Genomic DNA, 19,158 nt, shown 5'->3' on the forward strand with positions numbered 1-19,158 from the left:
GGGGCTAGTATCTTGCCCAAGGATATTTGGCATGCAGCCTGGAGCAGCCTGGGATCGAACCAAAAACCTTCTGATTAGTGGCTGACCTGCTCTGCCACCTGAGCTACAGCCACCCCACTAGATCTGGCACAGATAATCTGTACAGCATTCGGCAGCTAGCTTAAATGTTGTCTAATTGGTACTGATGCAAGCGTCTGTGTGTGACAATAACTTTAAAACCTACACCCTGAAAATTGAGAGAGATTTGTTATGGGTTGCTAACATTTCATTTAATGTTTTGTGCAAATTTATATAGCAGTCAAAAAAGTAAAGACATTTAAAACTAAATTAAAATATACATTTTCTCTGACATCACAGAACAAGCCATGTAATACGTAGTGTTGCTAAAACAGCAAAGTATTTATTTGTTATGTAAATGCACATTTACAGCTGTTAGTTATTATTAAAATGTAAACTTTGCTGCTTCCTGGAGGCTTAAGGAGGAAAAAATGGCTGAAACAAGCTTCTATAACCTTGCTTCCCCCACTGAGACCAAATGTGTAGTCCTATGCATTTCAGATGTCCTCCTTCATCAGTCTGCACACCAATCCTTCAGGTTTATATCATTAGAAATGTTTATAGTGCCCATTGTATTTATTTCACTAAATATAATTGCTCTTCAGATTGACAAAAATTCCTAAATATACAAAACCTCAAAGATGAATCATTTAATAACATGGACAGAGAAAACAGTTACATAGTATCATTAACTCATTTCCCCTTATGTTTCTTTGTTCTTTAAAGAAAAAAAGGAAACAAAATAAAAATAATTAATAGAAAATGGACAAATCCTGCAAAGTGTCAGCTGAAGTGCCCCAAATTTTTTGAATTTGCTGAGAAAGACTAATGCAAGATTGCAGTCGGTGTATCAGTAAAACATGCCGGTCAATTTAAAACAAAATAAATTTTTGGATGAAAAGAGGCCATCAGTTAAGATCACACCTAACACAACAAGTGTTCGATAATAATCCCAAACAGGAATTTTAGACTAAAAATTCCAGAAGCCGTCTGTTAGGGATGTTTGTGGAGTCTTTACATCTTTAAAGTAAGCATCACTGAAATAAAACTAGAGTTTAAAAACCTGTGGATACTCAATCAGGCACTGAGTCTTGGTCAAAGAAGTGAGGGAGCTTCTTGGGTTTTCCCTGTGCCACCCACACTCCTTTCTAAGGCAGCGTATTCCTTACGAGGACCATGTGTCCACATGTCTCTGGCCTGGCACATGCTTACAAAGTCACAGCTGATGTGACGTAGAGACCCCAAATATGATTCTAATGTCCTTCATGCTTCTGCTGAATTCTCTTCTGAAGAAGATTCCAAGCTTTCAGCACCTTTTAAATGAGAAGAGGAGTAAAAATTAATGCAAAATCTGTTTTTCTCATAAAGCAGTCACGTGGACTTCATGCTGAAAGGATAAGGTGTGTTTAACCTGCTTCCGAGTGACCTCTGGCTCCCACAGTGTGCTGAGTACCACATTAGCATGCTCTACTTGTTTGCTGTTGGACCACTGGCTCTGCAGCCTGCGAAGGGCATCTTCTGTGGTCACCCCATCCCGCTCTGTTATCCTCAACACCGCCTGAAAAAGGACGGGAATTAAGAGAAGGGGGGAGACGTGTTAGGTAGAGTTTTCAAATTATACTTTGGCGCCCCCCAGTGGATTTATTAAAGAAAACAGTATATCAGTTTTGTTTTTTGTTTTTTTTAAAAACAGGCCTTACACAATAAAAATATTTACATTCAATTAAAAATTTGGCTTTAGGATTTGTAGGAGTTATAGAAACAAAAAAACAGATGTGACGAACTGCAAAGAAAACTTTGCAGAGGACAATTTCATTACCTCCTCCTCTGGGATGATGGTGACCCAGACCTCGTGGACCAAGTTTTGCCATTTGGCCTCCAGAAGAACTGCTGCATCCACCACACACACCTGCTTATCTGCAAAGAGCAAAGAATCACATTAACTTTAGAAACTACAACACAACAGGAAGGAGAAATATGCTTCCCCGCTTTAAATGTTCACTACACTCAGCTATTTACCGAGTTTCAAAAATAAGTTTTTACTCACTCACAAGTTCACTTGTTTAAGAATTTACGAAGCTTAAATATTTGAACAAGTACACAATCTTTCCACAAATCCTTACAGTGCAGATGTAACTTGTCAGGATTTACTGATTACTAAAAAGTCCAACTGTCACTCAGTTGAATTAATCACAACCCCTGTTAAAAATTAACAGACGAAAAAACAGCATCATATTTACAAGGCCAATTAAATGATTACTGACATATTCTGTATATATCTGATGAACTACCAAAAAAAGTAAAATGCCACCTAAATGCATTTATATTTAAGAAATGAATGCATGGCAACAATGTTTAGTTGCCAGTTATTACATTTATTTTCATACTATACCTTCGTCTCTGGCTTGGTTGATTCTCTTTTGCACTAGAAGTGCAATTTCAGGCCACACAATGTCTGTTAGGGCTTTTAATCGCTCCTGTTGGGGAAAAAACAAACAAAAAAACCCCATCTCTGGTAAATTTCTGAGAGAAACCTGACATGTTACAGTGGGGCAAAAAAGTATTTAGTCAGCCACCGATTGTGCAAGTGCCCCCACCTAAAATGATGACAGAGGCCAGTAATTTGCACCAGAGGTACACGTCAACTGTGAGAGACAGAATGTGAAAAAAAAATCCATGAATACACATGGTAGGATTTGTAAAGAATTTATCCGTAAATCAGGGTGGCAAATAAGTATTTGGTCACCTCAAACATGGACAATCCCTGGCTCCCACAGACCTGTAACGTCTTCTGTAAGACGCTTTTCTGTCCCCCACTCGTTACCTGTATGAATGGCACCTGTTCGAACTCATCATCTGTATAAAAGACACCTGTCCACAGCCTCAAACAGTCAGACTCCAAACTCCGCCATGGCCAAGACCAAAGAGCTCTCGAAGGACACCAGGAAAAGTATTGTAGACCTGCACCAGGCTGGGAAGAGTGAATCTACAATAGGCAAGCAGCTTGGTGTGAAAAAAATCAACTGTGGGAGCAATCATCAGAAAATGGAAGACATACAAGACCACTGATAATCTCCCACGATCTGGGGCTCCACGCAAGATCTCATCCCGTGGGGTCAAAATGATCATGAGAACGGTGAGCAAAGATCCCAGAACCACACGGGGGGACCTGGTGAATGACCTGCAGAGAGCTGGGACCAAAGTAACAAAGGTCACCATCAGTAACACACTAAAACGGCAGGGAATCAGATCCCGCAGTGCCAGACGTGTTCCGCTGCTGAAGCCAGTGCATGTCCAGGCCCGTCTGAAGTTTGCCAGAGAGCACATGGGTGATACAGCAGAGGATTGGGAGAATGTCATGTGGTCAGATGAAACCAAAGTAGAACTTTTTGGTATAAACTCAACTCGTCGTGTTTGGAGGACGAAGAATACTGAGTTGCATCCCAAGAACACCATACCTACTGTGAAGCATGGGGGTGGAAACATCATGCTATGGGGCTGTTTTTCTGCCAAGGGGACAGGACGACTGATCCGTGTTAAGGACAGAATGAATGGGGCCATGTATCGTGAGATTTTGAGCCAAAACCTCCTTCCATCAGTGAGAACTTTGAAGATGAAACGCGGCTGGGTCTTCCAACATGACAATGATCCAAAACACACCGCCCGGGCAACAAAGGAGTGGCTCCGTAAGAAGCATTTGAAAGTCCTGGAGTGGCCTAGCCAGTCTCCAGACCTCAACCCCATAGAAAATCTGTGGCGGGAGTTGAAAGTCCGTGTTGCTCGGCGACAGCCCCAAAACATCACTGCTCTGGAGAAGATCTGCATGGAGGAATGGGCCAAAATACCAGCTACTGTGTGTGCAAACCTGGTAAAGACCTATAGTAAACGTTTGGCCTCTGTTATTGCCAACAAAGGTTAATTTACAAAGTACTGAGTTGTATTTTTGTTATTGACCAAATACTTATTTGCCACCCTGATTTACGAATAAATTCTTTACAAATCCTACCATGTGTATTCATGGATTTTTTTTTTTCACATTCTGTCTCTCACAGTTGACGTGTACCTCTGGTGCAAATTACTGGCCTCTGTCATCATTTTAGGTGGGGGCACTTGCACAATCGGTGGCTGACTAAATACTTTTTTGCCCCACTGTACCTGCAATTCTGCAAAGTGCTGAAATATTATCCAATAAATAAATATTATCCTACCAGATTTCCAAAGACTTTTCTTCCTAAAGCACGCCTGTTGATGGTTTTATCTTCACTTAGAATATCTAAAAGTGGAAAAGACACTTATTATTGCACAGTTTTACACAAAATACAGTTTAACACTGACAGGAAAACATCTTGTTGAATGTCAGTATACTAAATTCTTGTGTTGTGCAGAGTCCATATTGACATGAAAGCACTCTGGTCATTCTCCTCTGAACACAAAACAAGTTTACATGCCAAAATAAATAACTTGCTGCCAGTTGTGTGACTCACTACATATCAGTGTTAACAAAAAACTGAACAGGATTCAAAACGTTCATCAATCAAAAAGTGATCGTGACAGAGAGCTCATCAGCATTCACCAATGCAAGCCAAAAAAAAAAAAAAAAATCAGGAGTCAGCTTTCATCAAAATCAATGATGACTCTGACCTTTGCTGACTACAGTGTGTGCATTATAGCAATCAGTAAAATGAAAGCAAAAACACGAAGTCTTATCGTCTTTTTTTTCCCCCAATCAAGAACAGATCAACTGTGTGAAGTATCACAAACACTACAGTCTGACCCTTCCACTATGATACCCTCAAGTGAAGGTGTCCCTACCTGAACCAAATTCTTCGAGCACTCTGTGGTAGCCCGCTGCATCAGGCTGGTACACCTCATGGCCTAGTTTGTCGCAGTCAATCCAAACTGCACCAAGGGCCTCCAGCTGCTTAGCGATAGCGCTCTTTCCACTGCCGCTGCCCCCTGTCAGACCAATCACATATGGAAGAGGAGGAAGGTGGGAGTTGTCCTGGGATAGAGGAGACAGGAAATGAAGGGTTTAGAATGTGCAAATAAAATGAGAAAAATCAGCTCCTAAAACAAGTTATACTCTCACCACTGAAAAAAATAATCTATAATACCAGAGATGAATAAGGCAAACCAAATGCACTCATTTGTGAGCTTGATGATACAATTTCCTGAACATAATATGTTTCACTGCTCATTTCTACCCGTCAATAAATGTGTGAACATGTCACCTTCAGTATAAAACATTAATGATACCCACAAAATACTTTAAAAGATGCTTTGTGTAATATCCACATATTTTCCACCCATATCACGCAATTCCTGCTACAACAGTTAAAAGGTCGACCCCGTCACACTGTTCCTCACCAGCCAGTTGGGTTTAATTCTGCTTCTTTGAGTGATTAAAAAGATGCTTCAGAGCACATTCTCACAACTTTTACTAGTCGTGACTGAAAGCTGAACTTCTTTCAAAAGGAACTTCATGTAATAGGAATGAGCTCAACCAACACTGGTGGGCGTTGTCCAGTTATAACGCCTTTTGTTCACCAATTCAATAAAAGATTACGAGATGTTCTTTTATAGGCTTGCACTTCTGTGCACTGCAAAAAAACAAACAAAAACAAAACCTGAATCAAAGGTAGCATGCCTGTGATGCACCTTTGATGGGAGCAGGGCCCCATTAACGCCCTAGTTTGGAAAAAAATAAAATAAATATGGTGATAAGACACAGTTTTAGTATAACTGCAGCTGACTGGTCCTTCAATTATACTGAAGTTTTCTCAGTGTGTTTGGACTCGCTGTTTTTGCACCTAAATTCTAAAAATACACACTCCTAACAAACCTACTTTGGGTGGTGTAAGCAGCGTCCCCAGGAGACGAGCACGCAGACTGGAGGAGCTGATCTTCTCCTCCTCTATCTCTGTGTGGTGGGCATCCTTGAGCAACTGGATCTCATGAAGGACAAGAGCTGGAAGACCCTGATTTAGAAAGTGGAAAGAACAAAATATGAAATATCGCATCCTGCAGTAGAAATGTTTCTCACAAAATCAGAAAATGGAAGCAAGTAAAAATCCTGTAGCCCTTAATATGTACTGTCCTACTTTGAGGTGAATTTACAAGAGTTGAGTAGCAAGCCTGTTAAGTGCATTACATAAAGACAAAGCCTCTATAATACAGTATAATACTCTATTGATGGCACTCATTGGACTGACCCATACTCTGAATAATGAAAGTCCAAAGAAGATCTATGAAGGAGATTTGTGGATGCAAGCTTGGAAGGTCTCTTGTTGCCCTTTCATCACATCAAAACTGGTCTTGGAATTGATAAAGCAGGCTAAAGTTAACCCTCTGAAATGTCATTGCCAAAGCCCAGACTTTAACCCTATTGTAAATTATTTTTTGACTATGCTTAGAAACAGAATCTGTGTCAGGAAACCAACCGATTTAAATGAACTGTATCGAATCTGCCAAGAGAACCGGTCAAATATTCAGCCTGAAGCTTGCTGATTGCTACCAAAAACATCTGGCTGAGATGGAACTTTTGACCAGAACTATTAATAAATATGTCTGAATAATTTAGCAGTATCAAAAGGGCCTTTGTGGGCATTTTTTTTTTTAATAGAAGGAATGGAGAGCTATCTGCAACTCGGAAAGTAGAAGAAAAAACAAATGCTACACACACGCACACACACACCTGTTTACAAAAAAACTTTCAAGTTTCAACACAAAACAGTATTTACTATCAATTTCCTGACTTACATTCTCAATGCGTTTCTTGTTCACAAGCTCCCCACCCTTTCTAGTCTCCTCGCTGACCACAATGCACTCCAGCAGGGGGTCAACTATAGACACTCCAAAGGGGTCATCAAGAGGCACAACCTCCACCTGCAGTGAGGGCTTGACGTCTTGGAGGAACTCCTGTAGTCTCTGGACCCGAACAGAGTAGGGCTCGATCAGCTCCTTTAGCACTTTTTCTGAAACCAGGAGGAAAACAATGTCAGGTGGATTTTAACATATGACTAAAATATGAGAAGTCAGTCTCAGAAACATAACTACTCACTTTTAAGCATTGCATGGTCACACAAGCCAATCAGGAACCTTCTATTGGCCAGCAGGCAAGAGATACTAAGTAGAGTCTTGTGGGCCCCATGGAGTCGATCAAATGTCCCCCCTACCACCACATCATTGTAAGTCTGCAGCGGCTCTGCCTTTTCTTGCTGTGCTTCTGGCACATCCTCCTCCTGCAATTTCATTAGCTCTGGGTGAAGCAGCACTGAAGGCAGCCCAGGTCTACAGGCATAGCAGTGGCCGGTGTAACTCTGCAAGCACTGAGTGACCTGATGGGTCTGACCGGGGTCCTGGAGAGCAAAGTCTGTTAGCACCACCTCCGGTGAGTTAGACAGAGCCTGTGGTGTGGGAAAGGGGCCGTTTGGGGTCGTGGCTCCGCTGCATGCGACTGACTGAGTGCGAACATTAGTCAGCAAAACGCAAACATCCAAGTGCCCGCACACATCAGCTGCATTACTGTACAGGCGGGTAATGAGATTAGACAGGTCCACTGCTGGTGGAATGAAAACTGGCCGAGGCTGGCTCCCACTTCCCAGATTCAACCCAGGATGGAGGTGGACATAGAGCGTGCGCTCGACTCGCTGAGCAGCTGAGCTGAGCACCGGAGCGATGCGTAAGGGAAGGGTGTGGAGAGGAGACGTCAGGACAAGGATGCCTGTGCTGAACATGGACATGTTACCTGCGGATGTCACAGAGATTCACAGTCCTTGGGAAGTCACTGGATTGGGGGTGGCTAAACACTGAAAGGGATGGAAAGAGAAAGACAGTTTAAAAAAAAATAATCTGTGTCTGAGACTGTAAAGTAAAAATAGAAATAAAATAGAATACCTCAATTAAAATAAATATGCAAAGTCCAAATAGCTCAGTTAGGGAGTTAGCTTATACAAAAGCAGCAGCACAGTTAACCTTTTATCCATTGAAAGCTTAACTGGACAGCACAGTTTCTCTCATATTTCAGGCTGCTTATGGAACAAAATGACTGGGTTTGCATCAAAAGTTGGCAAGGGTAGTTTCTGCCTATGCAGCTACCCTTAGAAAAACTCGGAAACCATTCTAATAGAAATCAAACCACGTTTTTATTGATATATACTGAGAAGCCAAAACTCGTCATTAAGGGTACAGAGGAGGTTGTCAAATGCCATCTTTATTGGGGAAAGAGTTCAATTGAAAACAGGAGAAAAAAGTAAAAACAAAGTTAAAAGAACTCAATGAATGTAAGTTTAAATGTAACAATAAACCAATCGACAAGGCCTGTAACACTGTGGGTGTGGAGCTTGATTCTTTGACAGGGGTCTCAGAAAGGAAGCTACTGTCCAAGTTAATATCAGTACTGGACAATCCTTCACACCCTCTCCATCTAATGCTGTCACCACAGAAGCATGTTTTGCAAAAGACACCACAGAACATATCTACCTGTGACCATCAAACTTTACAACTCCCCCTTAAAGTTTGACCATCAAACTTTACAACTCCCCCTTATGACACCTGGACAGTTTTCACTTGTACCATCTTGTTTAAAGTGTACATTTTGTTTTTAATAGTTCATAAATTTTATGTGAGCATTTACAACAAAACAATACTCTGATAATTAAGTAAAAATGTACCAAGGCTTCCTTTATATGGCCTTGTGTCAGATGTTAGAGAAAGACTGGTGCAGAGGGTGGTCCTCTTAGCAGTGTTGACCACTATTTGTGTCCCATTTGTTGTTGCTGTAAGCATGTTGGATGGCTTGGGATTACTGATATATGCTATAGCTAAAAATTGGGGAGCAGTCAGACAGCGTTTCAACTGCAGATAACATTATCAACACCCGTGCTATGTCCTCGGTTATGTTTACCTGATGCAATGAGTTGCAATAATGGAATGATTTACAAGCTCTGACAAGAGTTACTTAAAAACCCTCACTTCAGTTGAGGCTGCTTCTCAGCAGTTACTCTGTAACAGGTTAACACTGAGACATTGTGTCTGTGCAACAAATCCCATTTGAGTCAACAGCCAAAGCTGCTGGTGATCATTGCACCCACAAGCGATATGACTAGACAGACAATGAACCACCTCCAGAAAGTGACCGATCACACAAGGCACAAATACACAGTTTCTAACACTCGTTTCTGGTTATAATCCTTCCACACAGGTACATTACACTTCCTACGCCGACTGCTGACTTTAAGATCTTCATCAGTTGGATCTGAAATCTTGTCATCTTTGGTTGGCCCTATCTGCTTTTTTCATGTGGCCTAATTGTGGCCTCAAACCTTCCCATTGCCTCAGTGATTGGGGTTTGCAGTTGGGGGGAACCTTTGAGTTGATTTCGCATATGTGGTGTGGCAAGCTTCTTTAAGAGCTCAGTGAGAAAGACTGATGATTGATAATTCCGTTCTTGAATTCAGGGTACTGAGCTGTGAAAAAGGTGTAGCCATTCAGGATGGTAATGTCAAGTTGTACCACACTTGCAGGTATAGGTGCCAACCATCTGTTCCATGGTGTCTATACTTCCTTTGGCTTGTTGTAGAATGTGATCAATTATATTTTTCCCCCTCCCCTTTCTGGTATTTTCATCCAACACTTTGTTACAATACATTGAGCTGAGGAGTACAACAGTCGCCCTTTTCTTTCTGACATAGCTGACTATGGTAAGGCTGCCATTGAATCCAACCTCTGTGCTGTAAACTTCCCAGGATGAGGAAGGATGGAAAGATGTCTGCCTTGTCCCATTGTAATTCCCACAATAGTGTCTCCAGTAGACACTGTGCAAGAGGCACACTGGAGAAAAAGTCATCTGTAGTGAAGTTGTGTCTTGTGTTTCTGAGTCTACTCCACAACCCCCGGACAACGTTTTCCCTCAGCTTTTTCTGCACTTCTTCCACCATGTAAATTATTCCAAATATTATATTGCAGATGTCGGCATCACAAATGCAAAAGATTTTCAGGCCATACTTGACGGGCTTGTTTGGCATCTACTATTGAAATTTTGTCTCCCCCTGAATGCCACAAGTTGACCATCTAGGGTGGCACAATCACTGGTGATGAACACTGTCTGAATGATGAATGAATACCATCTGTTAATTCTTGTTGTGAAAAATAATCTTCCTAAGTGGTGATACTCTAGCGGCCCACGAAAATATATATTCCTGACAGTAACAGTTGATAAGAATCAAAAGATTCCATTAAAATTCCATTGGAAATGAATGCAGATCATTTTTGAATCACTTATGGAAGTTTGGTGTAGTAATACAACAATGACAATTTTGTAAAAATGTTTAAAAGGCCATTTAAAAAATGTAAATGGCATGACATTAAAAACATAACTACATATTGCAAGAAAACATCCTGACCGGGTCATTTGTGACCCACCAATGCATCTAAGGCTTAAAGTTGTTCTATGTTTAGCCAATGTGACTGCAGCGAGCTGGCCACAGCAACTGTCTGAGTTTGTTTTCTATCTGTATATAGGACTTGTGATTAACAGAAGTTAATCACAAGTCCAATCTGTGTTCGAAGCTAGCTAGCTAGATGCAACACTATAGCAGCACTGGCTGCAAAAAGTGGCAGAAAAGCAGGATAAATATAAAATACCTACGCTTTCACGATATTAGTAATGGCAACCATACTCCGCACGATCCTAAGATATCGCAATAGCAACTATGTTGTTCCAGACGTTTGGTACGGCCTGTACATGCAGCCAGAGCCAAAATTTAAAAAAAAAAAAATCGTTCCCAACTGACAGTCTGGCTGACTGTCTTAACAGCAGCTTACCTGTAGGGTAGCAGATCTAAAGCGCTGTGAAGAGCGTCAGAGTCGAGCCGTACTGATGTGGAGCTGCACGCATATTTACTGGAGAGCTCGTTTATCTGTCACTTTTAAACGAAAAGCTGCCTATTCCCGTTCAGCCCTGTGCAAACTGCTAAGAACCCACTAGTGGAAGTCACTCGCACGTGAACGGGGTTTTGTAATCACGTGATAGCTCCTGGGCACTTGATTGGATGAAGAGCTACAGAGCCGTTGAAAAGAAGCCGCGGTCAAGTGACCAAGGCAACGATTTTTTTTCAGCCGTGAACTCTAAAAAATTAAAGGTCTTTCACTGCTTTAGGTATTTATTTATTTTAAATTTATTATAAAACATGTTTTATTTTTATTTTAAATTGTAATATTTATTTATTTAAATAATTACTAAAACTATATATATATATATATATTTTTTAATAAAAAAATGCTTTTTAAATGTTTTAATATTTATTACATTTTCAATTGATTTCCTCGTTTTAGTTTTTTTTATTGGTTGGTTTTGTTTTTGTTCTGTTTTTATTATCTTAAGTGTCACTTTTGGTCTTTTTAAATTATTATTATAAAACCCTAAAATCAGGGTCAATATATAAGAATCTTAAAGTAAGTATAATAATACAAAGGCAACAGTTTGTGAAGGTGTCCTGTCTCACATGCTCAAATACAAAGGGAGGATTTGAATGCCAAATGTGACCAAAGTGAAAAAGACTTTATTTTATCTTAGTCTTGTAACTAGATTATATTATTGTTTGGGTTTCATTTTTCCCCCAGAAATTTAGTTTGAATTTGTCTTTTGTTTAAACCTAATTTTACTTTTTAGTTTAGCTTTAGTTTGCTATAAACAGTAGTAACATATTCTGTGGATGTAATATATTGTGTTAAACAGTGTAGAAAGTAACTTAATCTCAGAGGGAAATAATGTCAAGCTTCTTTCCCACACTGATATAAGAATTTAACTGTTCAACAGTCCTGGGTCTTCTTTGTCATATTTTTATTTTCATGATATTCCAGATGTTTCTACTGGTGAAAGGTTTGGACTGCAGACAGGCCAGCAGCATGCCCTCTTCTACTATGAAGTCATGCTGCTTTAATTTATGTAATATGTGGTTGTTACATAATAGTAAATACTACCAACTTTAATGTAATATTTATATGAAATGCTAAACAAAGAACATAAAAGTTAGATAAAGCACAACAGATACAGAAACAAGAATACAAATATTTAGACTGAAATTTGCCTGTTAATGAAGTGTGCCAACGCACCCATGGTCCACCTCTTATAGACCAATTTGTCATTCTTTAGTTTAACTTATGGCAAAACCAGTATTTTTAATTATTTTCATTGCTTAGTTTCCTTTGGTCACCTTAAAGAAAAAATGAGGCAGAAGTTGTCAATAAATTTAATATTATAATGAAAAATTAAACATTCAACTTATTCAATTATAAACTGCAGAACTAACTTTGATGTAAATTGTTTCTGTATTTGAAGGTACTATTAAAAGAATTATACAAATGTTTGACTGAAGTGGCGGGTTTAATTATCTACAATTTATCAAATGTAAACATAGCACTTTTTACAAGCCCAAGATGTCTTAAAAAAATTAACAAACAAGAGAATCTATTACAAAGAATGAGACAAACACTCTTGGGGGAGATCTTTCTTTATTTTTCAAATTATATTTTGAGGCCAACAATTTCCTTTCACAAAAATAATTAATAAAAAGAAAAAAAGAAAATGAAATGTCTCTATAAGGTAGAAAGAGTTCCATGCCCTCAAGTTTGGTGGGCAGAGGCTTTGCATAAGTAGCAAAAAAGAAATATCAACACAAATGAAAAATAACAGGTTCAAGTAAAAAGTTTAGTCATAACAAAGTTACACCATAGTCTGGTGGCAACTCTTGGACATTAAGACGGTTGTTGAGTTTAATTTTTGGTCAGAGGAATCAAACTGAGCCTATGGGACCAGTTCCTCTAATGACTTCTCCACAAATAAAAAGTGCTCAGTAAGACTCAAAAAACTACTTAGAAATATAAGTTGGCACTGAAATGTGCAAGAAATCGAAAATTTGAAATTCTTGATGGTAAACCTGCAGGATCGGGCATGACATCTTCAGTGGATGCTTATAAACATTGAGAGACGTGTTCTGCTCAGTTTAACACATCAAGCCCGTTGACATGTATTAATTGACTTTTTTATCACTGGTGGTATCACTTGCTGCTGTGTCATAATGGCACTTCTCCACACATCGTCTTGGAAACCATCCTCTTACACGCTCTCCAGCTTAATGCCAAACAAAAGAAACAGAAAGTTACACATTAGTTACGGTGACTTTACAAAACACTTTGTTACAGTGATTTTGAAAATTCAACGGGACAATAATTCCTTACCTCTCAGTTGCTCCTCACTCAAAACTTTATCTCCATACATCCACCATCTAAAAGGAAAAATAACAGTTTAAAAAAAAAATTACTCATCAAATACCTATAAACCTTATTAGCCTGTGGGGCCAGGTTCACCCCTTAAAGGCTGCACTAAGGTATGTGGTGTACCATGAATCAGCAGCTGGAGGTGAGGCATTTACAGGTCAAACACTGTTGTTGTTTGACTTCTGTGTTAATCCCAGTTTTTCCATAATGCACTCGGAAAACCAAGGTGGCAAGTAGAACGAAATTAGCAACTGGCTATCTGGCTGACTGCTAGGATCTGCTTGGGACGAGTGATCGTAAATGATGTGGTCTACTTATGACCAAGCTGTAGAATCTGCCACTCAGACCCAAGTGGACCCCTAGACTCATGAAAGTGGAAACTATGACATGCTAATTAGACTGCTGGTTGACCACACTCAAAATCAAACACCAAACAGGAAACAGTAGTTCTGTGCAGACAAACTTACTTGGTACCACGAGTAGCCAGAATGGTATCCCCCTTGCAGAGAGGGATCCTGGGTTCCTCGGTGCAGGGGGTTCTAAAAAAAGTTTGTAAACCCTTGCTGAGAGGGCAGCAAGCTCCATTATAATCCTCTACTGCCTGGTACTGGACCTGCTGGTCAAGGCAAATATGGTACATGGTTATTCTACTGCTCTGAACATCAGTTAAAAGTTACTTATGTATGTGTAAAAAGTCTTTAATCTTAGTGCATTGACAAATTTCACAGTGCTGGTTATAAGATCTACACTATATGAAAGGTATCTGTTAATTTCATTCTAGCTAAGATGTAGCTCATCAATTTCCTGACATGATATGATTATAAATATGATCCTCAGTGTTTATTTAGTATCAGTCCCTAGTACTTCAGCATGAAAATATACTCTTCTTGACCTGTATGTTTTGCTTGTTGCACACACTGCATAAGCCAAATTCATGCAATGCATAAATAAACCCCTGACAACACTTAACAGTTATGTGCATTTAAAACTACAGTCTTATCACATTTTGATTTTGTGGGAAAGTATTTATTCTTTAACTTTCTCTGGTGATAGAAACACAACACAAAGGTTAATGAATAATAGTATGAATGGAAAGTAATACGCTGGCAAGCAGATCTCACAAACATTTCAGACACAATCAAATCTTGTCCTTGCACACAGAATGCATCTGGTGGTTACTTACACTTCTCACTCGTTTATCAGCTTTCTGTTTCAGTTGCTCAATCTGTGTAAGGAGAAATAACAGGTACAAACTTTATTTATAAACTGAACTTTTATAAGAAATGTCTAATGAGTCATCACTGAATCTATGGAGTTAAACAAACAAAAACATGTTTTTTTCTAATTTTAAGACAGAACAGTAACAAACAAAACACAATCAGTGACGTCTACATTACTCAACTCAACCTACAGTTAAGGTGTGCTGGTGACACTTGGGATGGACTGGCCATACAATGCCATCGCCTCTGGGTGTCCCTGACCACGTGAAGACTTGTTTAAAATTCAGCCAGCGGCTGCCGAGGTCGTACGGGAAGATAAACTCCTCCCCTGTTTGGTAGTGCTGTATTCTGTCTTTGGCCTATTAAAAGAAAGACAAGCAAACCAAGAAAACACATTTTCTAGTACTGTCAGAGGGTACTATAACATGTGTGTCTCGGTCATTTTTAAATATGAAGTACTGCAATGATCAAATGCAAAACAAAACAAACTACTTTCAAATCCCTCAGTATCACGTGAATATAAAAATGACATTAACGTCCCAGATTACCATTTGTGAACCAAGAGAAAAAGACACTGATATCTCAAAATGTTATCAGGAATCAAAGTCACGGGAAATCAAGCAGAGACATTCTGACCTTTTCCTCTATCCACGACTCGATTGAAGTCTTATTTCGAAGGATGACTTTCATCTGAAAAGGACAGACATTCATTATCAGAGTCAGCAATCTCTCAGCCTATATTTCCTTAAATAAACTGCTTTGTTATTGGAGTATTGATTGGAGCTGGATATATACTACACATGTCCAAGCTTTAAACTTATAAAATTGGTTTCACTCTTTCTTGCTTAAGAAATTTCAGTTACCATTTATTTATTACAGCTATGCAGTTTATCTTTTTTATGCTATGCACTGTCTTTCTTTGTCCCATTATGTTATGTTAACCATTTTTGTTACATTATTTGCAAATAAATAGGTAGGAGTATGGATCCATGCATTTGCAGAATTCTAACACAGTTTTACTTCTGATACGCCTACATACGCCACAATATGCTCTCTGGTCAGATCTTCACCAGATGTTTTCCACACTGCTCTTGTCTTGAAGTGAAAACATGGCTTGCAAGATGTAATGTGGCTTTGTAGGATTATGAGTAAAATAATCAGACAAATGTCTCTCTCTTTTTTTTAACCAAAAGCTTGTTAAGTTTGCAAAACTTAGGAAAAACTCACCTGTATAACGAAAAGCATACCAACGGCAATAGTGGTGCCAAGTGCCAAACCTAAGGCAAAGAGTGTAGCAGCGAAGGCAGGCACACTGAAGGGCATGAGGGGCTGAAATTGACGCACAGCACTCATGTCAATCCTTACAGTACTCCAGCCGAATGATATCTGCAGTGAAGAAAGAGGAAACAGCTTTATTAGCCTGGTGGGGGTTCGGCCTAGAACTGTGATAACAGGACATCAAAAGCATGGTGGGGCCAGCGCAGGTGACAGCTCACCCTCTCATACAGCTGTGTGTACATAGTCATAATGAAGATAACGGCAGCATGTGAGCAACCCAGTGGAGCCAGGAGCAGGAAGCTGGTGAAGTAGGCGTGATTCAAGTGGCCACAGCAGTTGTTGATCCAGGGGCAGTGGTGGTCCATTTTCATCACGCACCTGAAGGAATGGAGATGAGGAGGAGTAACAGGACATAAGAGTAATACTCTGCGGTCAAAGCTCATTTTTCAATCATCATACAACTGCAAAAACAGACATTTCACATCAATAGACAATCACTAATGATGTGCTCTAAGGTATGGAGCACTCTAATGGAGTGATACTTGCATGAGAGGAAATAACATGCACTTAAGGGATGTTTTCTTCTGCAATAGTAGTTTGGTGAGCTGCCAATAGCTCAGTAATTTTGCAGCTGTAATGCCCCGTTCCTGAACCAATTTCTTTGGTCACAAGTCAGTGTTTTTCCATCACAAAGAATTTTTTTGCCACTCCCCAAAACCTTTTTAGTCAGCAACCAAAGGAGAAGCTCTCCTGTCATTCACTGTCACACTATTTTGTACAGGTGAACCGTTTTGACTGTGTTTAAACATCAAGTTTTGTTTTGGTAATAAATGTAAATACCTGTTACACTTTCGACAGTGGTGGGACCTGGGAGCCTTGTAGCCTTGACACCCTCTGCAGTACTGTAGGTACTGGGTATCCTGCTGATTTTCCTGTTTCAGCATAGACACATGTGTCAGATAATATATGGATTTACAACATTTAAATAAGTTCATGCTTGCTAATGTTTGTGTGGTAAAAAAAAAAAAAATTATATGAACTTATCCTTACTGGTTTCCAGCCAAGAGGAATGTATCCAGGTCCAACAAACATAGCATTGAAGTAGTTGTAAAGTATGAGGACAGTCCAGTTGATGAGCATGATGAAGTTAATGCTCCCCCCTGTAGTGTCTAGAGGCCAGTACCAGATAATGGAGTCTAGAATTGCCATTGTGGAGCATATAGCAATGACAGACAAGGCTATGATTGGACCCCAGTGGCACAATCTCCGAACCTCATGGAGGTTCTTAAAGGTCACAAAGGTTGACAGGAAGTTCATTTTTTCAGAGCTAGTTTAGTTCTAGTATTTTGGCTGCTGGACTCCAGAAATTTCAAACGTCAATGTGTTAGTGTTTTGCTCTGCTATCTCCCAAAGTCACGGGTAGAGGTGATGCACATATTTTTTCTCGTCCTCTGAGTATCCAGGAACAGGCCCAGTCTTGAGCTACTGATGCGTTCTGTGTCCCACGATTTCTTGTCCTGGCAGAGAGCAGCATCCTCTCTTGTCAATCCCTGAAGCACACGGTCTTTGTGATGGACTCAAGTTTCCCATCTGAAAAAGAGGGGGAAAGCAGTTTTAAATCATAAGCAGTGAAATTAATTAGCGAGAGCCAGGAGTCACATCAAGCTAATGTTTTTTCAGTAGTTACATGTGTCACCTGTCCTAATATTTCTGTTATGGTAACAAACAACAGCTGATAACTAGGGACCTTTTTATTTGAGATCTATACATACTCAGTTAGATGACCTTTCTGAAATAATTAAAGAATTTTCAAAAGCTTATTAAGTCTTGTTTAATTGGGATTGTTTTGCAGAAGCATTGTGAAAAAGTATTTGACTGATTTCTTAGTTTTTTTTGCATCTTTATCACACCTGCATTTTCATTGTCTAATATTATAATTTGTTTTAGAAATAAAAAATGTCATTTTTAAAACTAACTCTGTCTAGAAATAGTTGCCTACCTTGGGTTATGCAGCTGGACAATGAAATGACACACACCTGCAAGTCTACCTCTGAATGGTTAAAAATAAACCAAAATAACATTAAAGGAGTTGCCAAGTCAAATTCTGGACTTTAATCCGATTGAGATGCTTTGGCATGATCTTAAACATGCTCAAAAACCCTTCAATGTGACTGAATCAAAACAATTATGCAAAAAAAGAGTGGACGGAAATTGCTCCACCTCAACGTGAAAGACGGATTGACAGTTATAACAAATGCTTGACTACAGTTCTTGCTGTCAAGGTTGACACAACCACTTATTAGGTTTAGAGGGCAATTACCTTTTCATCCAGGGCTACGTAGGTTTGGATACCCCCTCCCCTCATAAATAAATGAAATTATCCTGTAAAAAGTGTATTTTACATTTACTCGTGTTATCTTTGTCTAATGTTAAAATTTGTTTGATTATCTGAAACATGTAAATGTGACAAATGTGCAAAATACTTTTTCACAACACAATTTATGTCATACTGCTAATGAAAAAGATGTTATTCGTGCTTTTAAAAAAAGAAACAACTCCTCGGTAGTTGCAATAAAAATACTAAACAATCATGACTAACATTTTTAGCTAATGACTTAAAAGCAAGTACAGAAACGGCAATAAAACATACCACACTAATGTAGACAGTGCTGGATTTGTATTCGTATTAAATTACCATACTAAAAGCAGAACCATAGCTTTTGCTTCATTGACTAATTAGCTTGTTACCAAGCTAGCTAATTCTCGCCAGAAAAGAGAAAAAAAATTACGACTTATATGCAAGTCTTCTATCCATCACGGCACAGTAATGGATAGAAAACTATGCGTTAGACAACTCCGCTTTTTAAAAAAAAAAAAAATAAACAGACAGGTGATAAGTTTATGCCTTTAGCTCTAAAATTGTGTTTCCGTTAGCGCCGTGGGTTCAGCAGTTATCGTTAGATAGCTAGCCTAGTCACCAGCATAAACACTAATAACGTAGCATGCTGAACACTTACCACGAGGGGCAAGTAGAAAACAAAGAGAACCTAAATGACAAATGCTTTGTTTTTAATAAATAGAAACAAAAGGCTGTCACTTTAAATCACCAACCTGGTCACTTCCTTATTTTTTTCATAAAATTTTCCTGTGTACAGTGCGGAACCTTCCTCATGGTGTCTCAGAAACTACTACCCTCTAACACTTGTAGATACCTTTTAATCCAAGTAGTAGTCTATGACCGAAACGGCACAGAACTACACGAGTTATTCATGTATTCAAATTCGGGCTGAAATTAGTAGCGTTTTCTGTCCACTTTTCGAACCTT

The 19,158-nt window shown here is 39.3% G+C and overlaps 2 protein-coding genes across 5 annotated transcripts; both read right to left on the bottom strand.

The window, feature by feature from the left end:
* Positions 1 to 333: 333 nt before the first annotated feature.
* On the bottom strand, positions 334 to 11,054 carry coasy (CoA synthase). The gene is made up of 10 exons (XM_063481986.1): positions 10,882 to 11,054; positions 7,118 to 7,865; positions 6,817 to 7,031; positions 5,904 to 6,035; positions 4,870 to 5,059; positions 4,266 to 4,330; positions 2,450 to 2,534; positions 1,877 to 1,974; positions 1,469 to 1,615; positions 334 to 1,370 (listed from the first exon to the last, which is right to left on the bottom strand). Exons 2-10 carry the CDS (start codon positions 7,797 to 7,799, stop codon positions 1,311 to 1,313), a joined length of 1,674 nt encoding a protein of 557 aa, XP_063338056.1. The 5' UTR covers positions 7,800 to 7,865; positions 10,882 to 11,054; the 3' UTR covers positions 334 to 1,310.
* Positions 11,055 to 12,535: 1,481 nt separating this feature from the next.
* On the bottom strand, positions 12,536 to 19,027 carry zdhhc6 (zinc finger DHHC-type palmitoyltransferase 6). 4 transcript variants are annotated; one of them, XM_063482928.1, is made up of 11 exons: positions 18,945 to 19,027; positions 16,884 to 17,423; positions 16,674 to 16,765; positions 16,052 to 16,211; positions 15,783 to 15,941; positions 15,192 to 15,245; positions 14,747 to 14,914; positions 14,519 to 14,560; positions 13,803 to 13,951; positions 13,297 to 13,343; positions 12,536 to 13,189 (listed from the first exon to the last, which is right to left on the bottom strand). In XM_063482928.1, the coding sequence occupies exons 2-11, from the start codon at positions 17,148 to 17,150 to the stop codon at positions 13,089 to 13,091; spliced, it is 1,239 nt and encodes a 412-aa protein (XP_063338998.1). In that variant the 5' UTR covers positions 17,151 to 17,423; positions 18,945 to 19,027; the 3' UTR covers positions 12,536 to 13,088. The 4 variants fall into 4 exon arrangements, with proteins under 4 accessions (XP_063338998.1, XP_063339000.1, XP_063338997.1 ...); XM_063482930.1 differs by having other exon boundaries at positions 13,803 to 13,948; positions 18,851 to 18,957; XM_063482927.1 differs by having other exon boundaries at positions 18,851 to 18,957.
* Between the last annotated feature and the right edge of the window lie 131 nt (positions 19,028 to 19,158).

This window comes from Pelmatolapia mariae, linkage group LG8 (assembly GCF_036321145.2).
Source record: "Pelmatolapia mariae isolate MD_Pm_ZW linkage group LG8, Pm_UMD_F_2, whole genome shotgun sequence".
In the NCBI taxonomy this organism is placed as follows: Eukaryota; Metazoa; Chordata; class Actinopteri; order Cichliformes; family Cichlidae; genus Pelmatolapia; species Pelmatolapia mariae.